Here is a 24,238-nt window from a genome sequence, read left to right on the forward strand (position 1 = left end):
TGAGAAATGAGATGGAGTTACCGCGATGTTCGTACATTTAAAAATTGAACAAGAAGAAACGCTCTCTAGACAGGTAATATTAAAATTAAAAGTTTTCTCTCCTGCAAACTCGGAATCTTAAACTTAAAAACTTGTTTAAAACGCGTCACACACCGAACGGATAGAGTGCGATTCGAATAAGACATCGAATAAGAAATTACGGCAAAGTGGAAAGATGCGGATTTAAAAGTTAGTCTTTTATGTGACATCTTAGAGATAATGATTGAAAATGTCAGCGTTTCTCTTTCTTCTTGAAATCACTCTCAATTTAGTCAAACAAAATTACACTTAATGGCAACATACCTCATTATTGTGAGTCCATTTAATGGTAAATGGTGGTTCAGGACTATGTCGTACAATGCAGGTCAAATTCATAGTGCTATCCTTGTCTATATACATTTCTGGTTCCCCAATAATCATCGTCACAGGCTCTGTGGATAAAGGTAAAAATATACATTAAAGCAAATAAGTATTATTGCATAATCATTATTTAAAAGAAGAAATAATCTGATCGATATCTCACGTAAGAATTGTATTAATTCACAGAGTATCATATTATACCGATAAATGGAAATTTTTCCTTTTAAATTCTTGAAATGCGGCGGAAATTTTATCAGCTTCTCAAACTTAGTTTCATTTGAACTTTTCTCTCTTAATTTTAATTACCATAGAATTAAGGAATATCATATTTAAAACATACTATAAAAATATTCATATAGTGGTAAGAGGTATTAATTTAATGCTCTTTCTTCGATTCTAATATTGTTTGTAAAAGAAACCCTATCTGCCAATTTTATTTAGAAATTTTAATGAACATTTTAAATTTTTAATTTTAAAATTTTACTATATTAGTGGACGTTGTAATTTATTTCTGATGAAAATACAAGTTTCATGTCAGGAAAAAATGAAGCGAATATCCTACTCATAAAGAATTTATATTTTCCAATTACATTTATTATTTTACGCAAGTTATTGTTTTCTTTGTAATTCACTCAAATATAAAATTAAACTCCATTGGCATAGTAATAAAAAAACAAGTAAAAATTAAATAGATATAAAAAAATAATAAAATTGGATTTGTACATACCTCCGCGCATTAATTAATTTTCCTCTTTTTAATTAAGATTTTACTCCTTTTCTTGTGTACAATATTTTACAATTTTATATTATTTCATTTAAAAAATACTCAATTTAGTGAAAGAAATATTATTTTAACAAATATAAATTTATAAATATTAAGACAAATTAGTAAATCATCATTAATGGGTAAATCATAATCGTGTTAAATTATTCGTTACTAATTTGCTTATTGCTCGTTATTTATAATTAAAAACATTAATGATACATACAAACGACATATAATATCAGACATTTTTAATAATACAGATGGATATTGATATTAATATATCACTATGATGTAAAAAATGATACTTTATCTCTCTCTCTCTCTCTCTATTTATCTCTATCTATCTATCTATCTATCTATCTATCTATCTATCTATCTATCTATCTATCTATCTATCTATCTATCTATTTATCTCTATCTATGTTTTTATATACATATAATAATTGCTGTTATCAGAATGTTAAAAGGAAATTTATCGCAAAACATTTTTGATAATCAATTTTTACATGATATTGAATATTGGATTAATTTCTACTATAAATCTGTATTTTAGCAGATTGATATTAAATGGTTAATATATCAAGTTAATACTAAGTTCAAAATTATAGAAGCTGATTAAAGTTACTATCCGCAGAATGAGCGAGCATGCATAATGATAGAAATTTATAATTCGCGAAGTTCCCGGAAACTGTGCAATCTGTCTGACGAGCTTCGTACAAACTTCAACGAGCTTCATAAAAATCCTGGGGAAAGGAAGAAGTCAATTTCATAAACCGTATCTCTTCGTGATAATTTAATTCTTCCAATTGAATTCATCGACGCGATATGAAGTAAGATTGTAAAGACAAGGTAATAGTAAAATATCTAGGAGTCGCATGTCCCATTGAGAAACACTTTCCGCAAATGATTAAGTCATACAATGAATCAACCCCTGTGGTGCAGCAAATTCCGTGAGTATCGTGATGCACGTGCAGTGCACATTAAGCTTCCAACAAACAAACAGACATAGTGTGAATTTCCGCGTTGCGGTGAAATCAGCACGACGGTCTCGCGCGGTGAAAAACAAGATGAAAAGAGAGGGACAAGAGAGAGGTACAACTCACCGACGACAGAAAGGAGCATGGAATGACCTATGGGCGGCGTTGTGGATACTTGACACTCGTATGTGCCAGAATCTCGTCGTTGAGGGTATTTTACTTGTAGCGCCCAGTCCTCCGTGTGCGGAAAATGTAACGCGACGAATCTCTGGTCCGATGTATATGTCTCGACGCCCACGGTGAGAAGATGGATATCCCTGTGTCTCACCCATGACACCTGGAAAAAGAATAGCCGCGCATCCTTTTCATCAGATCCTTTCGTGTCTTGTTCGTCTGTAATTCGCACAGCTGAGCTTCCAGGATGAATATCCACAAATCAGTCGATTAAGGGATTGCGATCGGTGTAATGTAAATGGATTCGAATTTCAATACGGACGGATAAGAATGATCTTCTGACAATGAAACGAGCGAAAGATCTATTTATCTTCGCATGAAGCGCATGAAGAATCGAATTCGCCAAAAAAATTTACACCGATTACAATGTCTCTGATTTCGTATATTTCATATTTTGCCGATAGCGTTCGACGGATCGTACTCGTCACCGCATAGAGAGAAAGATACACGTGATTGATTTACATAAACGCAGCGTGCGTTCGAGCGTATTATATTATATTAGCGAGAACGCGGTCGATATTGAAATACTGAACACGTAGAATGAAAATGCGTATTCCCCCATAAAAACGGCTTCATTGAGTTTTGCACGCGTGCCTGGCGTACTGAAGTTGAGATGAAAAGGGGCAAAGGTGCAGGCACAAGAACCGCGACGTGGCTTTTGTTCATATGACGTGCAGTTACGTTCGACCCAACTAATGAAAAGCGTATATTCGATTTTAGATTAAAAAAAAAAATAACAGCTGTACGATTATAATTTTGCTTTTAACTCGCAAAAGACTTCCGCGCCGACAAAGTTAATCATTAAAATAATTTTCAAGATTCAATAATTTTGTTTCGATGCTTATTAAAAAGTAATACGATTAAAAAAATATATAATTAAACGTTATTAAACGAACCAATTAACAGCTTTTAATTAAGAAATATAATTAACTAGAAAAGTTGTTGCAAAATTTATTAAAATTAAATACAATAATATTAGATTTAATTTATAAAATAATTTATTTTTTAAAGTATTTTTTTTAAGCTAAAAAAGATAGTATTTAAAATATTTTATAAAGAATATATATATTAAAAACGAAAAAAGAAAAAAGAGTTTAAAATAAATTTACACTTTTAAATATAGCTATAGAATAAAATCATCAATTTATATTGAGATTGCGATTAAAATATGTAATTTAGCGCTCTTTGTTCATTTCATTTCAGTATTCATGAAGATTTGCTTGCGTGCGTATCGACCTATATTCCCTATATATTCTACAAATGCACTTTCAATATGAAGCACGAAAGAATATTTGTATATATATGTGATTCCCAAGCGGGATATACTAAAGTGAAAAGATCGATTTATCAACTTACGTCAAATTTCTACATTTTCGAATACTTTTGCTAGCCATCATAACATCAGAACTCTTTTCCAGCTTTTTCTTTTCTTTCTTTTTTCGTGATTATGGCATACTATCATCCGTAAAAAGTCACACAAGCAAATAATCTTAAGCTTTCAAAAATCCATTTTGAAAATGTCAATATGTACATTCATTCAAATATGACAGTGTCTGTAAGTGTACAATTCTTTGAAAGCGATGTACTTTTCTGATCAATGTATAATGTATAATAAAAATAAGAATCACGCGTATTAATCACATGTATAAAAGCTAATATTGCGTGATATTCATTATTAATAAAATACGATTGAATTTTAATGAATAATAATCGAATGTTGTATTGAATGTTGTAATCCAGTGAGAATAATAAAAGATATTTCTTTATTTTTAATAATTTCCAAGTAATTTTAAATATAAAAACTTTTACATCATATATATTAACTCGATGTAATAAATTTCAAAATTAATGCAATTTTATATATGTATAATAAAACATGGAAACTGTGGAAAATCATTTCATAAAAGGACATTTTAATTATCTACGTATTGCTGCAGATTATACCGTTGGAATTAAAAATGCATTTTCTTTTCTCATAAATAATTTTATACCAGAATTTTAGTTATGATTTTCGTATTAATTCGTCATTCAAGATAATAAGTTTTCCCTAAAAATTAACGCCGGTGTACATAAAGTTGGAACGTGCAAAATTTACATTGCTCTGTGAAAACGTAATTCAACTACCTACGCATGGACGCAGCAAAGAGACAGATTGTGCCGGTGAAATATAAAAAACGGTGCTAACGAAATAGGGACGAGCAGCGCGAGCAAAAACTCAGACGCGAAAGATGCGAAAGAGTGTGCTTTTTTACTAAAATTTCTCTCAAGCGTACTGGCGCATGCTGGACGTAAAAAAAAATGAAAAAAAGAGATACACAACGCTCTTTTATACAACTCTCTTGACTATCCTCGTCTGCGATGTTCCACTTCTTCATATAAGTGTCTCATGATGAGTTAACTTTATTATACATGTGGTGACACGCACACACACATATACACAAAAATAAACACCGTATATGACAAAGATATAAAACTGCGTGTCAACTTTAAAACTAATCGAGTTTTATAGCTACAAGTTTTACGACATTGATAGTCACACTTTCTTCGTTCTCTTTCTATTATAATCTATTCATAAACTTCTATAAATAATGATATTATGATGCAAATAGTGTATTTTATGTTATTCATATTTATCTCTCATGTTCATTTTCATGTTTATTTATCTCTTCATATTTATCTTCATATTTATCACACATAACATTGATATTGTTATATGTTTTATTTATTCCAAAAGTATAAATATAGTATAAAGAGAAGAAGAAAAAAGACATAAAAATTACACATTACGTGTACGTAAGAAAAAAGTTACAAATATTTAATGAACAACATTTTCACATTTAAAAAGATTTTTAGTATCTAAAATTGAGCTATCTGTGCTTTGAATTTATTTTTGGCACAAGTTCTTAGCTTACTTCAAGAATATTATTGCTGAGAAATATTTTTAGCACTGACAGTCAATTTCGATATATCGGAGATGAAAATGGTACTCACAAACCGCAATGCATATTATGGGACTAAAATTGAACATTTCTCTGATATTACAAGGATTTGAGTGTGCTAAAGAAATATCTCGTTTAAACTTCATCACTCTCTCTCTCTCTCGCAAATTCTTAAAGAAGTTAAAGTAAACTTTAGGAAACGGAGAGAGAGCTCTCTTTATCGATACTTATCTATATGTTCTGTGCGCCAAACTTATAATATTACTAAAATCGTATTATAAAACTTTATTAGTTTTAATATAACGCGTGCGAAAATAATATTATTAAGGTATAAAACTACACTGAATATATGAAACGGTATGAATGAATCGTAATTACGATATTATCGGGTACTGTTATATGTTACTGCTCTCATCTCTTAATCTTTTTACTGATTTTATCCTGAAAAGGATAATATTAATATTGAGAGATAAACGAGCTGTATTCAAATTTAAATAAATTTCCTCTCAATTATCGCAGTGATGCAGAACACACGCGTACTTTATATTAAGAGAAAAACACGAGTTACATACAACATACATATACATGCTCTCTACCTCTCTTTCTTTACAGAAATATAAATTACTTTTTATAAAATAAAAAGAGAATATCTTACATACCGTTCGATCGCCTAGATTTCGTACTCGACACTTTAGCATTGCCGTCTGGCCGACAAGGGCTGTCACGTTGCGAGAGACAGAGACATCAAAATACGGTCCTCGATCGAGCGGCTCTGATGCGCGATCCTCGTGTATCCTGCGATCGGCCGTGCAACGGGTAGGTCCTTGCACTTTAAGCAAACACAGTACTATATCTTAGCGAGACTAACTGCATCTTTTAATATAGGACGAAACGTAATTTACACCGTTCAAAGAAATATATTATCATCATTCCGTTCTTTCTCGAATGCATTGAAAGTCGCTTTCCAGTCAATTAAACGAATTACTTTTAAATCGAAGTATTGGATTTCTTCTTAATACGATCAAAAAGGAAAGTAATTATCTAAATAAATGCTTAAAGGAAATTCCAATTTTTAAACGTTCTTCATACTTTTTAAACATTTTCTAACCGTTGCGCTGCTTCATATGTATTGTGTGATAAGCAAAAGCGATTTATTAATGCGGTATACAGTATATTTCATGCAGTAGTTTACGTCATAAAAAGCCGTATTATTCTCGGGTTAACGACGTGTCCTTTAATTCTTATTGCTCGCTCCCTGTTGCATGATAACATAAAATTAAACGTGTTTTGTACCCATATATAAACAAATTATTCGTATATTTTATGCAACGCAGGTTTCGCATAATTGAATAATTTTTCATAAATATTTTAGTAGTTACAGACAAATCTAAATCGCCGCAGAATGTAATTAACCTTTAAGATCTCTCAGTTACTTAGGAAGTGTTTTAAGATAAGACAAAACCATAAAATAAGATAGAACATGTTTTATCGAGTATCTCTTCTGTAATTTTTTAGCACCATTATCAGAGTATAACTCTTTGTAAAAACAACCTCTCTTACAACCAAAGAAAAGCTATTAAAATCTGCAAGACGATGGCAATTAAAAAATGAAGACATCTTGCTTGCTAAAAAAAGAATAATATCAGAGATACCTAAAATATCTACTTCTCAGGAGCAATATTATTGGGAAATGATACAATAGAATCATACACCTATTATTTTTACTTTTTTAATTTTACAGTATTTAATTTTACAATATCTTCCCTAATTAATTAGGAAAAAAAAAAGAAATGGATATATACAGAATTATATTTCTTGTGAAATTTACGATCTCTTTTTTTAAATGTCAAGCCAAATTACTAGATTTCTCTGTTACAATTTTTAAAACATTAATATTTAGTATTTTTCATAAGAAAATATGAAAAATTAAAATTCTCTTTAAATTAAAGTTTACTTTAAATTGAACGGTGGTTAATGTTTCATTTATCTGGCTAAAGCTTAATTCGTGTAAAATCTCTTTTATTATACGTCTCAAGAAGTCTTTATTTCTTTATGATTTTTTTTGTAATATTTTATAATCATTTGTTTTTCTTTCATTTTTTTCTCCTGATTTATTTCGGATTTGAAGTTCCAGTCGCTTTTTATCAAACAAGATGTTTTCTCTACCACATGTTTTATATTTCAAAGTTTCCTTTACCTTTCTCCCTTAAAAGTTTCCTTCTTAAATTTCTCTCTTCTACAATTTTAGAAAGTTTAAAAAAGTTCATAAAAGCAACTCATGTATATCTTGAATATTAATAAATGCATATTTGTGTCTCTTTGCTTTTGAAAGTACTCTTGTGCTTTGCACGGAACATCGAATGTTTAACATTTGACTGTAAACACGATTGTATATTCTGATTCAATATACTAAGTAGCATAACATGCTTGTAACCATAAATAGCCGTGAAATAGCAAAATCATAAATTGACAATGTGAACTCTCTATTATTCGTTTATCAAGTTCTCTAATATTGTGAATTGTCCATCGTTTACAGGGAAGTTTGTAACTTTAGTTGAACGTACATACTTCGTATATTATATATATGTAGACATTTCTATATAAGCGGCAACTTGACGTTGAATATACTCTTCGTAACGTTAAAGCGAAAATGTGTAACAACGTGAAAGAGCTTCTTATATATAACAAATGAGATGCATAGGATGTAGAATATATGCTTTTTTCCGAAAGAAAAATTCCGTTCCCGATATCGGCCACACAGTTTTCGAATCCGATAAAACCGTCGTCAGAGAGCCGTGCGTTAAAAATAAATGCAGCTCCAAAAGGGTAACCTTAAAGGGATGCAGGTAGTTTTGCGAGTAAATATTTACCTCACCGCGCTTCCGTGGGATTTGCGCCGTCCCGCATAACCCACGTTAAAATACATATCAGGATTTCCATCCTGCCGACTGTGTTTTCTTCGTGTTTTACAGTTACTCTTACAGCAATGTACAATGAACTTAATTTTCTTCGCGTGCTTCTTATGTATTAAATTTGATTCATTTTGCAACTAACTATGAATGCAGTCAGCTTTGCAGTCTTAAGCTTGATCTTAATTTAATTTTGAGCCAAGACTAAAGCTCTTATTAAACATGTCGTAAGAGTGCGCTCGTTTATATCATCTCAAGAAATATTCTCGAAATAATTCAAAATTTCATGATTCTGTACTTCAAAATAACTGAAAAAAATATTCTATCTTTCAATTTTATCTTTGCTTTTTGAAATAACGATGTATGAAAAATATCAATTTACAATTATATTCTAAAAATTCCGTATTTTTTTACATGAAAAATTATCTTATATTATCTCAAAAGTTTTATTTATTTTATAACTTCTTTTTATATATTTTTATTCTATAATTTTGCTTTCTATAAATTTTATCTCTTTTTTAAATTGTCCCTTCATCAAATTGTTAATAAATGCAATAAACATTGATCTATTTGTTAACAGACAGAGTAATTCTATTTAATAATAGAATTTCCATGTAAAATTCTCATTTTTTTAAACTACAATTCATTTTTTTACAATATTGATCACAATATCAGAAAGTAAGTGTTATATTTTCGAAGATGCTCGTCAAATTAACGTTTACAGGTCAAAGAAATTTCTATGCAAAGTACAAAAATTCAATCTAGAGCTTTATAGCATTTTACTGTTGAATGAACAGTAAGGTCAAACTAAGTTAAGACCAAAAATCATTAAAGTCATTGAACTAAAAATAATTAAAATTATACAATGTTTTAAACATACATATAATCTTTCTGTGTTGTAAAAAGTATAGATTAGATAAGAATATTCAGAAAAAAATTAATAAAAGTAGGTTTTTAATTAGTATATAATTAGTTTTTAAATATATAATACGCGCATACATATGAAATGATGCAGAACAATATTTTGCGAAAGAGTTGTAATATTGAAAATAAAAGCGGTTAATATTGAAAACAAAACCAAAGAGGAAAAGAGGAAAATATAAATATTAATTACATGTAATCATAGTATTTTATGTATAATTATTTATTATATGTAAAAATAGACATGCATTAAAGAATATTCTTTACGCGATGTGTTGTATAGAAAAAGCTAAAGTTTTACTTGCATTTTGAACTGTATTTTTGTACTTTGTACTGATATTATGCACAATATTAGATCTTGTCTCTTTATGTCATAGCTACATGTGGGAGTTTCGGGTTAATTGCTGTATAAACTCTATATTTTGGACAAAGCTAATGTTAAGACTAAGTTATTACAAAGTTAAGACTAAGTTTGGAAACTAACTAAATCCATTATAATATACTGTCAGTATTCTCTATTTTGCCGGATATAGAATATTACGCCGCGTGATTTCTCGCGAAAAGGGCAAACATTCAATGCGTATCGCGAAATAAAAAGGTAGTTTACGCGCCGCTCGATCTGTACGTGCTTCGCGTAAAGTCATTAACCTGTTTTGAAAAGAAAAGCACGTTTACGTTGTACGTTCGTTTGTTGGAATCGTAAAACTAATTTTACCGTTGATATTTCGTGTTTTAATCGAGCTAGAAACGTCTCTCGAAACAATTACAAACAATCAAGAATTACTTACCATTTATTAGAATGAATGATTATCAATATTTATTTTTGCAATTGTACAAAATAATATATTTTTAAAAAGAAGATATTTACACGATTACATTTATGTGATTACTATAAATTTTTTATTACGTAAATTGAAATAATTTTTTAAATAAATTGTTTGCCAACTTACTTAACTTATCAAACTTAACTTTGTCAACTTTGATATTTTTTCTCTGATTTTTAACAGCACATTTTTGAAATAAAATTAATGATATTCAAAGTTTTAATTAAAAATTTTTTGATATTACTTTTTAACTTTTTGATTCTTTACGTAAAAAAAATCTAAAACCACTCTACATCAAAGAGAGAAGAATCTCGAAAGAATATTTCGAACTAAAAAAGGCATGTAAATATGTATTGTATCAATATATTTGATTGATACTCGGGGGATAACTATCGAATGAAAAATTTTCATTTTCCAATAAAATTGAGTCATCCAACATTTATTAGTTCATTCTACGTATAGTTTAGAGATCAGCTGGATATTTACGACCTGGATATTTTTCTAACTCTATTTCTTTCTGCAATTGTACGTTAGGGAGAGATTTGGCGTGTTGTTGGTGTCGAGCGCGATTTATTTGGCTTACCCGAAACCAGCAGACCGAGGGTTAAGATTAGGCACCTCATTTTTTATCTCTCATAGTCGTTTCGGGGTGCTGGTCGATTTCTTCCTCGTGTGTGCCGTTGTGTCCGATCTCGAGCGATCCTGAAGAACGAATGTCTTCTGCAGGTCGTAGAAAAAATCGCCCGCGCAAATTTCGCGTACTTTGCACAAGGGAATTGCCGGAAAACGAAATCAAGACGAGTTTATCGGATAAATCGACGATTCCCGGTTTTTCTTGCCTCTACGCTCCATGGCATCGTTACGTCCCTATTTTGTAATTGCGAATTTATAGCAAGACGATTGCTCATCGCGACGGCCGTGCCGGTCGTTATTTTCCTCTTTCTACATCGCGTTCAGCCCGCATAGTCCGTTCTCGAGCCCGCTTAATTTGCTAACAGCCTCGCGATCTAGATTCGCGTAATTGAAAAGCACCGGCGGGGCGTGATATACGTGCATCCTTCCGGATCTTTGTCTCTCCCTCATCCCTTTGCGACCCTCATCTTATCGAATCCTCGATGAAATCGCCCGTTTGATCGTCGCGCTCATCGTGTCATTCGAAATACGAAATCGACATGTCTTCGGATTTCTCTCCCTCTCTCTCGCGATATAAATACAAGACTCGAATCTCAAAATTCACTGTCTCTTACACGCTCTATTTAATTCTCCTGCAATTTTATTCTCGATGCGAGAATCGACATTAGGGAGACAGGAATCAATCCCGAGGAAAAACGAACGTATCGTAAAAGAAGCACGCATCCTTTTTTCCCATCGTGACGACAGGCGTGTCTCCGGCGCGTCGCGACGCCGGTCTCGACACGCGGCCGATCCCCTCGATAAGGGAACGATCTCGGACGATTATCGGCAGACGCTCCGACGTCCGATTAGCACGAAGGTCACTCGTTGCACGGATATCCGAGCGAAACTGAAGAGAACTGACAGTGCGTGCAACGCGGCTTTTGCGCGGCCCTGCGCTGCCCGGGAGAGACGCCCTGCCATCTATTCTCGCACACGCCCCGCTCTCTCGTCCCCTCGCGAGGGTGCAACGTGCGAGGAGATGAGGGTGATATCCCTGGCGCAAGCGTGTACTCCTCTCCGTTTTACCGTCGTCGTTGCGCACGCTCCCTCTCCCGCTCGCTCCTTTTCCCTCTCTCTCTCTCTCTCTCTCTTTCTCTCGCTCTCTCTCCCCCCGCGCACAGCATCCCTAGCCGAGAATCCGGGAATCGAATACCGTCCCGAGATACCACGGCGTCGATTAAACTTGGCAGTGGATTCTATATAAAATTCATCTCTGTTTTTTTCCCGCCCATGTACCCGCTGCTTCTTATCGGATTTAAGATGCTTTTCCGCTAAATTAAAATTTCTTAACAGTTATGAAAGTCGCATGTATTTGTATGCATTTCGTTGTTTATTATTGAAAATATATTTTATTTTTTAAATAGCGAAGAAGCGACTGAATAGGTGCAAATTTGAACAATATAAATATTATGTGTTACACGATAAAATTTTTTGTAGCTTTTTATATTGATCGGCACAGTGGTGTTTTTATATTTCTAGAACACATAGTGTTGAAAATTTTTTATCGTATTTTGAAGCTCTATGTACGCGCGCTTTTTTCTCTCTTTCTTTTGGTATATTCATTGTGCCAATTAATCTTAAATTTATTTTGTTAACTGATAACTTGTCATTTTTGGCTTCGTAAAAAATATCCAAAATAAATGTCCATTGTTGCAATTTATAGAAAATGTACAAATATTTCTTCGACTTTAAAGAGATAATAATAATTACACATACGTCGCATATATATCGTATACCAATATTCGTATTTTTCCTATTTTATATGAAATGTTAATAATATGTCAATAATTTGCTATCATATAGATGTAAGAACATATGAATTAAAAAAAAAGAGATATTTAATATTTGTTATATTTTCCTTAAATCATACATGAATAAAAAAACGGATGACTGAAGTTACTTTAATAGTTTCGCGACGACAAACAAAATTCGATGCACTACTTGGCCATAGGTTCGTTTTACTTTCATTTTTGTCAAATGGCTTATATTTTTGCTCATAAATTTCTCATGTTGTTTACGACGCATTTCTTTTACTTCAATCACCATATAATAATATTCCATCTTGATCAATATGTAATTAATCTATTTGTTTATTTCTTTTCTCGCTGACAATTGATTACATTTATATTATATTTATGATTTTCGCTGCTTTTGTAGACATATTATTGTAAAATTTGAAAATAAACAATAATAAATAATTATTGCATGATAATAAATAATTAATATTAATTAATACTTTATAATGAATAATAATATTAAACTAATAAATTAAAAAAATTTGTCACAATTACTTTTAACACACATACAAGTTTAATGAAAAAGTTAATAAATCGTGAAAAGTTAATAAATTTAATTGCACTAGAAGTTTATGTAAAACTGTAAAGAAAGAAGAAGCGTAAAGAATTTTTTTTCGCGTCAGAGAAACTTGGATTGATTGACTAATAATGCATTTACTGCTTTTTTCGCCATTATGCATTTTTTATAACAGATATAAAACAACGATATTTAAGAATTGGAGTGCAGAATGTACAATGAATTTAAAGTGGAGAACAAAGGAATAGATTATAGTTCTACAATTTTTGTTCTAAAACAAACGTGAATGTAAAACGGAGAACAAAGGAATAGATTAGTTATAGTTCTGAAACTTTTGTTCTAAAATAAACGTATACATTTTTTTTAATTAAAAAACGTGAAACGCGGTGAATTTATATGACTATTTTAAAATGTGTACTTTTTTAACTTTTTTTATTTATCGATAACACATTGATATATTACTGTATAATCGAATCCACGAGTTTAAAAAGTCTCTTGTTACAAATCAATCTTTTACATAATTTTTTCAATTGATTGTATATAAAAGTTTGGATATTTCTAGAATGAGTATAATAAATAGAAAATAACTAATTATATTAAATTTCATCAGTTAATGATAAATTGAAAATTATACACATTACGTATTTTCAAATAATATATAGAAAATTAAGATTATACTAATCTAACATTTAAGATATATTAGCGTCAAATTTCTCTTTAACGCATAAATGTCACTTGTAACGTTTGTTATACGAGTTTGACTGAGAAATCAATAATGTATATTTTTCTTCGTGACAAATAATTATATTGTATATACATTGTTCATTAAATTCACACATTTAGTCATTATCAATATTTTACCTGCCATAAATGTTTGAAGAGTAAGGAGTGCTTGAACAAACAACAGAAACATATAGAAGAAAATATTCAATAAGAATGAGAATGGATCTCCATGCACTGACTCGTTCGTTTAAACTGAAGCACGCCACTCGAACATATGATCGATATATTATCGATAGGCGGTTTAATAGTATTCGAGATCGATTATTCACTGAAGGCAATAACAGTTTGGAGCTCATAGAGGTTATGTGTAACTAAAATTATATATAATTCTCTCTCTCTCTCTTTATGTAATATCTAATTATAATGTTGGGACAGTATCAGGTCGTTTGTAAATAACAGTTAAAGATATCAATTAGTTACTTATAGAAGAATTAGTTACTTGGGAACAGGAGATAACATCAATCATAACAATGTAAGTTAAGATCTATTTTGAATCAGAAAAATTGGAAAAAAAATACTTTGCTAAATTATATTATTTTTTGTTTTTTCGAAGATGGATGATCAAGCGTGTCCACGATGCAAAACCACCAAATATCGAAATCCATCATTAAAAATGATGGTGAATGTTTGTGGCCATACATTATGTGAGAGTTGTGTGGATCTACTCTTTTTAAAAGGTTCTGATTTACTATTTTTATTATTCCCAATGTAATACAAAAAAATATTGCACATTTTTTTCAATAATATTTATAATTAAATTATTTAGGTTCTGGAGCTTGTCCAGAATGCAAAATTCCATTGAGAAGGACAAACTTCCGAGTTCAAATGTTTGAAGATTCAATGGTTGAAAAGGAGGTGAATATAAGAAAACGTATTCTACGAGATTTTAACAAAAGAGAAGAGGACTTTTTTACGTTGAGGGAATATAATGATTACTTAGAGGAAATTGAAACTATAATATACAATTTGGCAAATAATATTGACATAGTCGAAACAAATAAAAAGATAGAGCAGTATAAAAAAGATAACAAGGAGCAAATAGCAAAAAGTAAGTCTAAAATTGCCAGAAGCGAGTATGAATTAGATGAGATGATAGAGTTAGAAAAGCAAAAAGAAGAAGAAAAGAGGAAAGAACTTGTGAAAGAAGAGATAGAAGCAAAGAAGAGAAAGATTCGTGACAAAGCAGCTCTGATAGATGAACTATCGTTCTCTGATTCAAATGCTACAAGTATCATCGAGTCTTTCACTTCGGTGATACAAAAGAAAGAGGCAAAAGTTCCCGTTAAAGCTACTCAATTTAGTACAGGAATTAAATTTGGTAATCAAGGAAATCAAAGCTATTTATCAGTGCCAAAGATAGAAGAGGGTCCTCTCTATTCTTATACACCCATTCGACAACAAATAGAAGGTCCTTCACCACCTGGCTGGCGAGAAATTCAAGCTCGTGGATATGTTTCACACGTACGTAATGAATGCGAGGTAGACAGAGCAGGAGGGTTTAAGGCACACGTTGCATGTCTACGAGCATTGCAGGAAGCAATGGCTGGCTTATACCATAATCCTTCACAACGACAGGCAGAGTTTGCGACTGTATGACTACATAAATTATTTTCAAACATCGAATATGATATTTTTGGTTCTGTTTTGATTATTTGATAAATACTAATTTAATAAGACATTAATTTAAGAATTATTTCTGTATGTGACGTGTAATATCAATTCAGAAGTGACTATGTGTGCCTTGAACATAAATTGTTTTATGCGTATATGTATATATACACACATATATATAGACGATTATGTAGATTACCAAAGCATTTTTACAATCAGAGGTAATTTTCCATTTATTAAATGTATATTCTAAAATAATATTAATTTTACTAGAACATTAAGATAGAAATGTCACCAAGTATATATTGTTAAGCTTAAAATAATGTGGGTTCCTTTGTGTAACTAAAAGGAGATTGGAAATGTTTCTTAATAACAATGTATTATATTATTGTTTAGTAGCAATAATGATATAAAATTAACAATAATAGTCTCAAAAGATTAGATGAAACTGTATTTACTGAATAAACAAAATAAGGAGATGGTTTATGTGTATATGTATGTATGTGTGGGTATGTGTATGTGTATATATCTTTAAGTATATATTAAGACAATTTATTTACGATTATTTATTTATCTTTGTTACGATTACTTATATATATATATAAATATAAAATTTATATAAATGTAAAATATACCTTTTTCATTGAATCTAATGTACTATACATTTCCTGAATTTTTACCAACTGCTGCTTATATAAAAATTGCTTTAGTAGATTTGCAGATGGCAGCGTTACCTTATTTGTAGTGATTGATGTGCAAATATCAAATGTAAAGTATTTTTTGTAATAATCGATTTATACCGAAAAATTTAGCATAATCAATAAATACCGCCTCCACTAAAGAAACAAAATATATAACTGCTATTAATTAACATTACAATTTATATATTATATTATAATTATATACAATTTATATATAATTTATATATAACATATATAATCGATAATACAATACACAAGTGTGCATATTTACATACATGTATAAAATGAAATTTACATGATTAGCGTAGATGTTCTTTTTTAAATATATAAAGCAAGTTTTAAATTGCATAAAAATTTACGAAATTTGATCTACTTTATATATTTACACCGTTTTTAATACTCAAAATATATGTATCTATATATATTTATTTTATTTTTTAATTTGTATTCACTTTTTGTGAAAACGGATTAAACTGCAAACTAGCTGAAGAATCGTTTAGAAGATTATTTGCATTTGTAGTTTTTTATTAGACAGTATTAATTAGTAATTAATATGAGATATTTCTATTCTACTATTGTGTGCGTAAAATATAAAATCTTAATGTTTTTAATATCCTTTGAGAATTTGTGTTCCAGACAAATTACGAAATGTGTAATTATTATTGATTAAAAGTAGCTTTTACTGCGTTTCGTAAAAAAATATTGCAGTACAATATTTACAATTTTACCGAAGTAATAAATGTGCTTCATCAACTACTATTATTTGGTAATATAACATGCACACATGCATATCAAGTTATAAATTGTATTTGATTAAAATTAAATCAATTTAAAAAACATTTTTGAAAAATTTGATAAAATTGCAATTCGATATGATGATTTGATTGTGTTTAATATAATTTTTTAACTGCTTGGAAACGAGAAATGTTACTATGTTTACATATTTATATAAAAAAAAATGAAATGCATTGAAAGAAAAACTAGCTTTGGATAAACACACATATCGGTATCGATTAAACAAACGCTTCGTGACTGACAGAACAAAGTAGCGAAATAATTGCTCTCTTTCAAAGGAACATGTATTTTCTATTTCCATTATCTTAATGAAGAAATGTAATTTAAATGATATTCTTTAGTGTATTTTTCGGGTACTATTTGAATACCAAAATACACGCAATATATGTTTTCAATGCAATTTTGAATAAAAACTAGTATTAAAAATTAAAAAGAATTACAATATGAAAACTTATATTTTTTTAATTTTTATGTTTTCAGAAATACAAATAACTTTCTATATTGTTTTATTTAACTTATACTTTTATATATGGAAATTTTTTCAAATTTATAAAGAATAATTTTTATGGACGATATAGAGAGTTAAATATTTGAGATTATTCGATCCTTTCCCATCGTTTCAATATATTTACACGGTATATTTGACGATTTTGATAAATAAATGAAAACGGTAATTGCGCTAATATTTTTTTACCAAGAAATTATATTTTTCCACAGACAAATCAAAAAATAATTAGCTCATGACTAAAATCTCTTTAAATAATTATGAGAGGAATTCCTTCAAAGAAGATTATGAATTATTCAACTGTTTGTTGTCTCGGAATGAACGTTAATCGCTTAAATTATAAATCTTCATTTGTCAATTATGCAGGAATAAGAATTTCAAAGATATTGACATCATTTCTAATTTTTGCCGGTAAATATAATTCCACGACTACCTCAATAATATCTCATTTTATAAGATCGACAGTTTTCATTATATTAATATAGATATTTTAAAAAATACGAGTATGTTCTTTCTCAATGTCTTGTACTTTGAAATCACCTCGGTCCAGCGACAAAGGGTACATCGCGGCACGATGGAAAACCGCGACCCCTTACTTTGCGTACAAGTCGCGCTCGGAGAGAGACAAGTACGGAGTCGGGGGAACGAATCGCGAGCGAGCGAACGTACGCGCTCGGGACCGGCTACGGGATGCTGCGCCGAGATGCTTAATTAGCGCGAGTGGAGCCTCGGAGGCTCTTGGGCGACGCGACCAATCGGCGAGCCGGGTACGAGCGACGACTCCGCCCATTGCGAGAGCCCCGTTGCCCTTTTCCTCGTGACTACCGACCACACAGTCCGTACGCGAACGTTCACGGAGCGTCATCTCGTCCGTGCGATCACCGATCTCTCTCTCTGTCATCTCGCGCGAATTTTCCGCGACGCCAAAGTTTCGCCCGGGTATCAGATTCCCTGTATCTATCTCTCATCTCGCTCGAGATCGGCCGCGTCCGCGAATCGAAGGAAAAAGGAGAACCCGAGACGAGCGTGAGAACCCGGCGAGCGGTCGGCGATTTACCGTTGACAGGCCTGTCCGCGTGTCGATTGACTTACGTCCGGACGCTTCGCATCGCGTGGTTACTGGAAACATGTAAGACGAGACGAAAGGAGAACGGAGTCGGGAGAACGAATCTTTCGATCGAACGCGGCGAGGACATCGCGAAACGAGGAACGCGAGAAAGGGAGAACGTGGGTACCCGCGACGTTGCCGCGGCGGGTGTCGGTCCGCTCCGGGCGCGCGCGTTTCAGAGAGATCGCTCGATCCCGCGTCAACGCTCTCGTCGATCTTGTCGTCATCGTCGTTGATCGTCGGCCGACGGCCCGCATCTTGGATTCGGACGCGCATCCAAGTCCGATACCCGTCGATTCCGTTCGCGTTCGCGAGGAACGAGATGCGAGACGCGGACCATCGTCGGCGGCGCGTGTAAGAATGCGAGGCTGAAAAGGACCGGTACGACCAGAACGACGAGCGCCACGTAGTCTCCTCTCCTTCGCGCTTCCACAAGGAAGATCTCGACCTCGGGGATTCGGCGGTAGTCGGTTATAAGAGAGTCCGCACCGGATTTGCCGCACGCAACGCACGCTCGTCATGTCAACGAGCTACCTGCTCGTGTCTTTGCTGATCGTCGCGTGGCAAAGCGGCGCGCAAGCCAACTGGTGGTGAGTGTTTTATTTTATACATCACTTCTAATCAATCTCAAACGTTCAAATGTGACTTTGATATAAAGATATCGCGAATAATTTCACCTCGCGATGATAACGGCCATTAAATATATTAATTGTAAAGCATAAAAACTGTCTTAATTATTCCAGACTTCTTTAGATCTTTTGTTAGATTTTTATTGGTTTTTATTGGAGATATTTTAAATTATTATTGATGATGCAATATTTTCATTGTATTAGAATCTAACTAAATTTGCTAACGCCTACTTTCTATTAAACGTACATTACACATAAATTCCTATATATTCTTACATCTTCAATCCTTTCACTGCCGGAGCGTCTACCGAGGCCTTCGGTTTCTGGGAAAAAGTCGAGGGCACCGATAGAATGCTTTACTCGCGTAGCCACAGTATGTTTTTATAAGCTTCAAATAATAATATCCAGACATATATTTATCATTCTAAAAATGCATTATAATGGAAATAATAAAAAGGTACAATTTTAAAGCTTTAATTATTCAGCAGTGCAAGAGTTAATACATGTGCGTGAGAAAAAATAATAAAAAATAAAATTATATTACCAAAAAATCACAGCAATTTTAATCATAATCTTGAAAATTTTTCCCGTAATCGTCTCGTCTTATATCGATCTGAAAATTGAATTAAGGATAATTAAGGATAAAAATTATCTCTCGCGGTACCGAGCAAAAGCACTATATAATTAGAAAGACAAGTAAAAAAATTAATACACGTTTTCCACGAGCTCTAAGAGATATCCTTGCCTTCTTGAAATTAAAAAAGAAAGTTTAGTCAGAGAATTATAATATCATTAGCGTGCGCATTCAGGGAATATATTCTCCTACAAGTATCGTCTCTATCTACGGTAATTTCCTCCGGGAGACGAAGGTACTCGTATATAAACTTGTCTAATTCTCTCTCGTTCTCTCTTTTATACACACGTATACATACATTATCCGAGCACTTTGCTGTTCGCAAGAACTGGCCAAACAAATGCGCGCTTCCCGCTACAGACAAATATCCTACGCGAGCTCTCGACAGTCGATTATTTTTATTGACGCGATGGTCGCTTTGCAGCTCTCGCATAACGGCGTTCGCGTTGCGATACATCGGCCGCGGATGCATCTCACGCGAGGAGAGAAACCGTCCACGGGGAATACGATGCTGGCTTTCTTCGCGATTATTCGAGCGAAAGCATCCCTCGAGATACCCGCGCGGATCCAAAGTGGTACATAAGTAGCGAGTTATTACGCGAGTTATGTTAAACGCCACTCAAACACCGGGTTCAAGGACACGTATCAGACGCTGCAATCGTCTTGTAATCTCGGAATATTTACTTTTACCTCAATTGACGTTCTTTCACGAGGAAAATGAGATGGCAGTTTTGTTCTCTTCTGTTTGAAGGAACAGTTTGAATGGGAACACAATGTGTAATTATTACATTGATCTCTAGGATCGATATTCATTTAATAGTAAATCAAAATGGATCGCGTAAAATCATTAATAATTTTTTTCCTTTCTACAGACACTTGAATCACTTGAGTTCACTTAGACCTCATCGTTTCGCGCCGATTAAAAAATTACGTGATCGCAATTTGATTAAAGTTTTTTGTCACATCAAGTGTAAGATTTATCTAAATACGTTATTCAATATATCAACGTGAGACGAGAATTCATTTTTCTACAATAATTGCATTTCTTCGATTTCAATTTCACTCGTCGAGCTGCCACAATCATATCGCTTATCATCGCAATCGAGAAATCATTCTCGCCGTTCTTTAATAATAAAAAAAATTGAAACGATCAAACGCATTAATTATACACACGAACTAAGATGACACGGTCGAGATAAGATCGCGTGAAAAACGGTTACGGTTTCGGCGTAAATTTGAAGAATGTTCATCGACGCGCCGACCGGGTCGTCGATAGTCACGAATCCATAATAGGCGAATAATCCCCTTCGATCGGGCGAGCCGCCGCGAGCGAGATCGAAGAGAAGCCCTGGCGTACGTAATGGCTAGGTGAGCGTATATCTCGCCACGATACAGGTAGCGACAATGTTCCCTCGACGATCTTAAATGAGAGGAAGGAGAACGTCGATCTCTTTTGCGGTCGAGCGTGATGTTCTCTGTCCCCAGATATTTCATTTCCGACAAACTGATCCTTCCTCCCCCTTCCCCCCCCCCGCCTGGGCGATTAATCGGCGCGCGTAGCGAATCTTCCGATTAGGTTCGCCGATATTAGAAAGTATCGACTTTTTATTTCGTCTTCGGCATCGATTGCATATGAAGACTATAGTGATATATTCAGATCAAATTTAAAGGGAACAAACGAATATATTATGTGTATCGATATTTCCTTATTTTATTTTTATATTTATATATATTTTTTATTCCATATTTTATTTTCTCTTTCTTATTTTTTATCCCATTCTTATTTTTTTTTTTTCAGTAAAAAACACGCCACTCTCTTGGCGTGATTGCATGATTAGTTAGCTATCGATGAGCGTTATATGTCGATCTTATCCACCCGAAGAATATCGGGTAACGTCTTATCTATCGACTATCATTAAAGAGTAGCCTATCGACTAAATTGAAGAATATCTCTGGAGAGCCGGTTAATCTTTATCCGATCGTGAGAGCTAATGGCGCGTATGGATGTGGCGCGGGATGTACATTGATGAGTTTAATCAATTCAAATTATCGTTATTGATGGCTCAGGCGTCGCGATTACAGTGCTATTATCTATCCATCGCGCAAAATATTATACCGTAGAATGAATGGCATAACATCGGCTGTTTCTTCCCGCGTATTTGTGTTATCGTTTTTTATCGGCGTTTGTTTTCTTTGCTTTCCTCCAAACAGTTATCAAAGCGTACGCTAACGCGGTTGATTTCACGTCATCATTATGAATGTCCATTGTGGACGTGTCTCGAAGCGAGTCATGAATTTTCGAAGCTTTCGATTCTCGCTACGGGAAGGCGAGCCCCTCGTCGTACGCCGCATTAATTCAGGGGTGCCTCGAGCACAACTATCCCGGTTTTAATGAGGTTTAACGAGGGCTTCCTTTCTTATTTTCAGCTTTTGTTTACCATCTGGAGCGACTCTCGATTTATCGATCTCTCGCGCGTTTTTGCCTCCGCGTCCATAGAATCTAACGTGCTTCGGAATTAGACGCGCACCCTCGAGTTGCTCACCAAGTTTATCCGAAGGGAGAAATGGGACAATTTATTGGTCTCTCTCTCTCTTTTCTCCATGCAAATCTTTTGATAAAAATCTAGGTATGTCTTGTTTATGACATTCGAGTGTAATATCTTGTCTTCCGCTTCAATTTCATGTGATAAATTCTACATATCGAGTAATTATGATCAACAAGTTCAATCATAATACGTAAAGTACGCAGTAGAATATAAGAAAATTAAATTTCACATCTATAGAAAATTATGCAAAAGTTAAAATATTTGAAAAGTATAAAAAATTAATTATAAATATTATAAATATATTGAAATTTTAATGAGTCGTTTAGTAATTAGCAAAATAATGCTATAAAACTATTAAAATACTGTATACACATATATATAATAAAATTGTAAGAGATATGCAGTCTTGATAAATTACACAGTTAATCGAATAGACATTTTGCCAAAAGTTAATTGGCAAATGAAGAGATAAAAATTTCCTCGGGCGATATAATTCTAGATGCCGTGACCGTACCTGTCATTAGGTAGTAATTTGATAAAAACGACCTCCTGCCGTTCCTCGACGACCGGTCTACGACCTGTTCGGTTCTCGATGCAGCTCGACAAAGACGACGTCGCTGTCTTTTGAGACGTCACGATCTCCATAAAGAAACAGAAAGGACGCAGCCATAAACCAACACGCGGAGAGATACGGAGAGAGAGAGGGTGAAAGAGCCCCGGCTTTCGTCGAGAGAGGCGAGAGACGGAAAAGGGGAGAGGACGCGCAGCCGCCGGGGCAGATTTAATAAAAGCATCTTTATTGCCAAACGCGAATCTCGGTGGTGGTTGTATAGTTGCACACGCGCGCATCGCCTTTACGACGAGCGATTAAAATTGGTATTAACACTCGAACGTTATTCCGCAATAATCCCGATCCCGTCGCTGTCGGCAGGACGCTGCCGCCATTACCGCTCCTCCTAAAACCACCCGGAATGACAATTTTGTGCTTTATTTCGCGGCACTTTCCCGATACTTTTATCGGACGACGCATATCCGACGAGGATGATGACCAGCTAGGTCATTGTCGCAAGTTATATAAGTTTCCCTTATGATACAGACAAGTTTCTACGCTTCGAGGGACGATCGTAACTCGATAAGATACGCAGTAATATTTCTGCACGATCGATATCAACGGGATGATTAGGAAATGGTAGCCCAAATAATGATGATGGTTTATAAAAAATGATTTTCATATACATATGAATGTGTAAGTCAAGTAAATATACTCCTGGACAAAATTAACGCATAATTTTTTGTAAAAAATTTTATATGCGAAATTAATTTTCAAGGAATTTACATCGAGATGAAAAAGATGAAAATGATAAGCAACGAGACTCATTCGACGAATGAAAAATGTGTTTCCGATCAAAAAATTTTATTCCGTAATAAGATAATGATTTTTTTCGCGAGTGTAAATTCCGTGGATATGTATGATTCAATCTATTCTACATGCGTGTCGAGGGAACGTGCAGCTTTACAAGGTTCACGCCGGCTCGTCCGTCGACGTCGTGGGACGTCGCGACGGTATTCGAATCCCGAATCGCGTATCTTGCGAGATTCGATGACGGGATAAAGGCGCGCGATCTCGTCGTTATGTGTTTGCGCGCGACATGGAAGCGCTTTATAGGGTCGACGGATGCGTCGCGTCGTACTTGGGTTACTACTCTACCCCGAGTGCTCGTATCTTCTTTTTTTTATAAGACCCGGTATAAAAAGTACCGTGTAATATATGACCTAGCCGTCTCGTAAAAATAAACGGCATCGCCGCCGATAACATGTTCCCCTTCGGCGCGACGTGTCATCCCCTCGCGAAAACCACCCCGAAGCTCCGGTGGCGCTACGCTGCCAGTCGAAGGGATAAATTAGGATTACATATCGCGCGTTTTTTTTCTTTTTCCTTTAATTTGATTGTACAATTCGAATATGGATC

At 33.5% G+C, this 24,238-nt stretch overlaps 3 protein-coding genes across 8 annotated transcripts in view; 2 read left to right on the plus strand and 1 right to left on the minus strand.

The window, feature by feature from the left end:
• The window catches only part of LOC145962706 (lachesin), a 59,675-nt gene that overhangs the window by 6,515 nt on the left and 28,922 nt on the right, over positions 1-24,238 (minus strand). For 2 of the 6 annotated variants that reach the window (XR_014435929.1, XM_083083966.1), the window contains exons 1-4: positions 10,553-11,558; positions 5,975-6,144; positions 2,269-2,479; positions 343-470 (exon numbers count right to left, since the gene is read on the minus strand). Coding sequence is in view for 5 of the 6 variants with exons in the window: in XM_083083966.1 (XP_082940092.1) it covers positions 343-470; positions 2,269-2,479; positions 5,975-6,144; positions 10,553-10,592 (549 nt within the window). In the remaining variant the exon portion in view is untranslated. Of the gene's footprint in view, positions 1-342; positions 471-2,268; positions 2,480-5,974; positions 6,145-10,552; positions 11,559-19,365; positions 19,432-24,238 lie in introns of those variants that run through there. The other 4 variants (XM_083083968.1, XM_083083967.1, XM_083083969.1 and 1 more) reach the window with 3 other exon arrangements.
• Positions 13,988-15,999, plus strand: Mat1 (CDK-activating kinase assembly factor). The gene is made up of 3 exons (XM_083084747.1): positions 13,988-14,212; positions 14,294-14,417; positions 14,507-15,999. The coding sequence occupies exons 2-3, from the start codon at positions 14,294-14,296 to the stop codon at positions 15,334-15,336; spliced, it is 954 nt and encodes a 317-aa protein (XP_082940873.1). The 5' UTR covers positions 13,988-14,212; the 3' UTR covers positions 15,337-15,999.
• The window catches only part of LOC145962704 (protein Wnt-4), a 38,357-nt gene continuing 32,319 nt past the window's right edge, over positions 18,201-24,238 (plus strand). The window contains exon 1 of the mRNA XM_083083963.1: positions 18,201-19,050. Coding sequence (XP_082940089.1) covers positions 18,980-19,050 — 71 coding nt within the window. The 5' untranslated portion in view covers positions 18,201-18,979. The remainder of the gene's footprint in view (positions 19,051-24,238) is intronic.

This window comes from Camponotus vicinus, unplaced genomic scaffold (genome assembly GCF_025532165.1).
Source record: "Camponotus vicinus isolate PSW18456_S1 unplaced genomic scaffold, iyCamVici1.0 SCAF_12, whole genome shotgun sequence".
NCBI classification, from domain to species: domain Eukaryota; kingdom Metazoa; phylum Arthropoda; class Insecta; order Hymenoptera; family Formicidae; genus Camponotus; species Camponotus vicinus.

Excerpts from the sequence above, each read along its gene's own strand:
- Mat1 (XM_083084747.1), top strand. The coding sequence starts at position 14,294 with ATGGATGATCAAGCGTGTCCACGATGCAAAACCACCAAATATCGAAAT. Across the intron at positions 14,418-14,506 it reads GGATCTACTCTTTTTAAAAG|GTTCTGGAGCTTGTCCAGAA; the intron begins GTTCTGATTTAC and ends TAAATTATTTAG.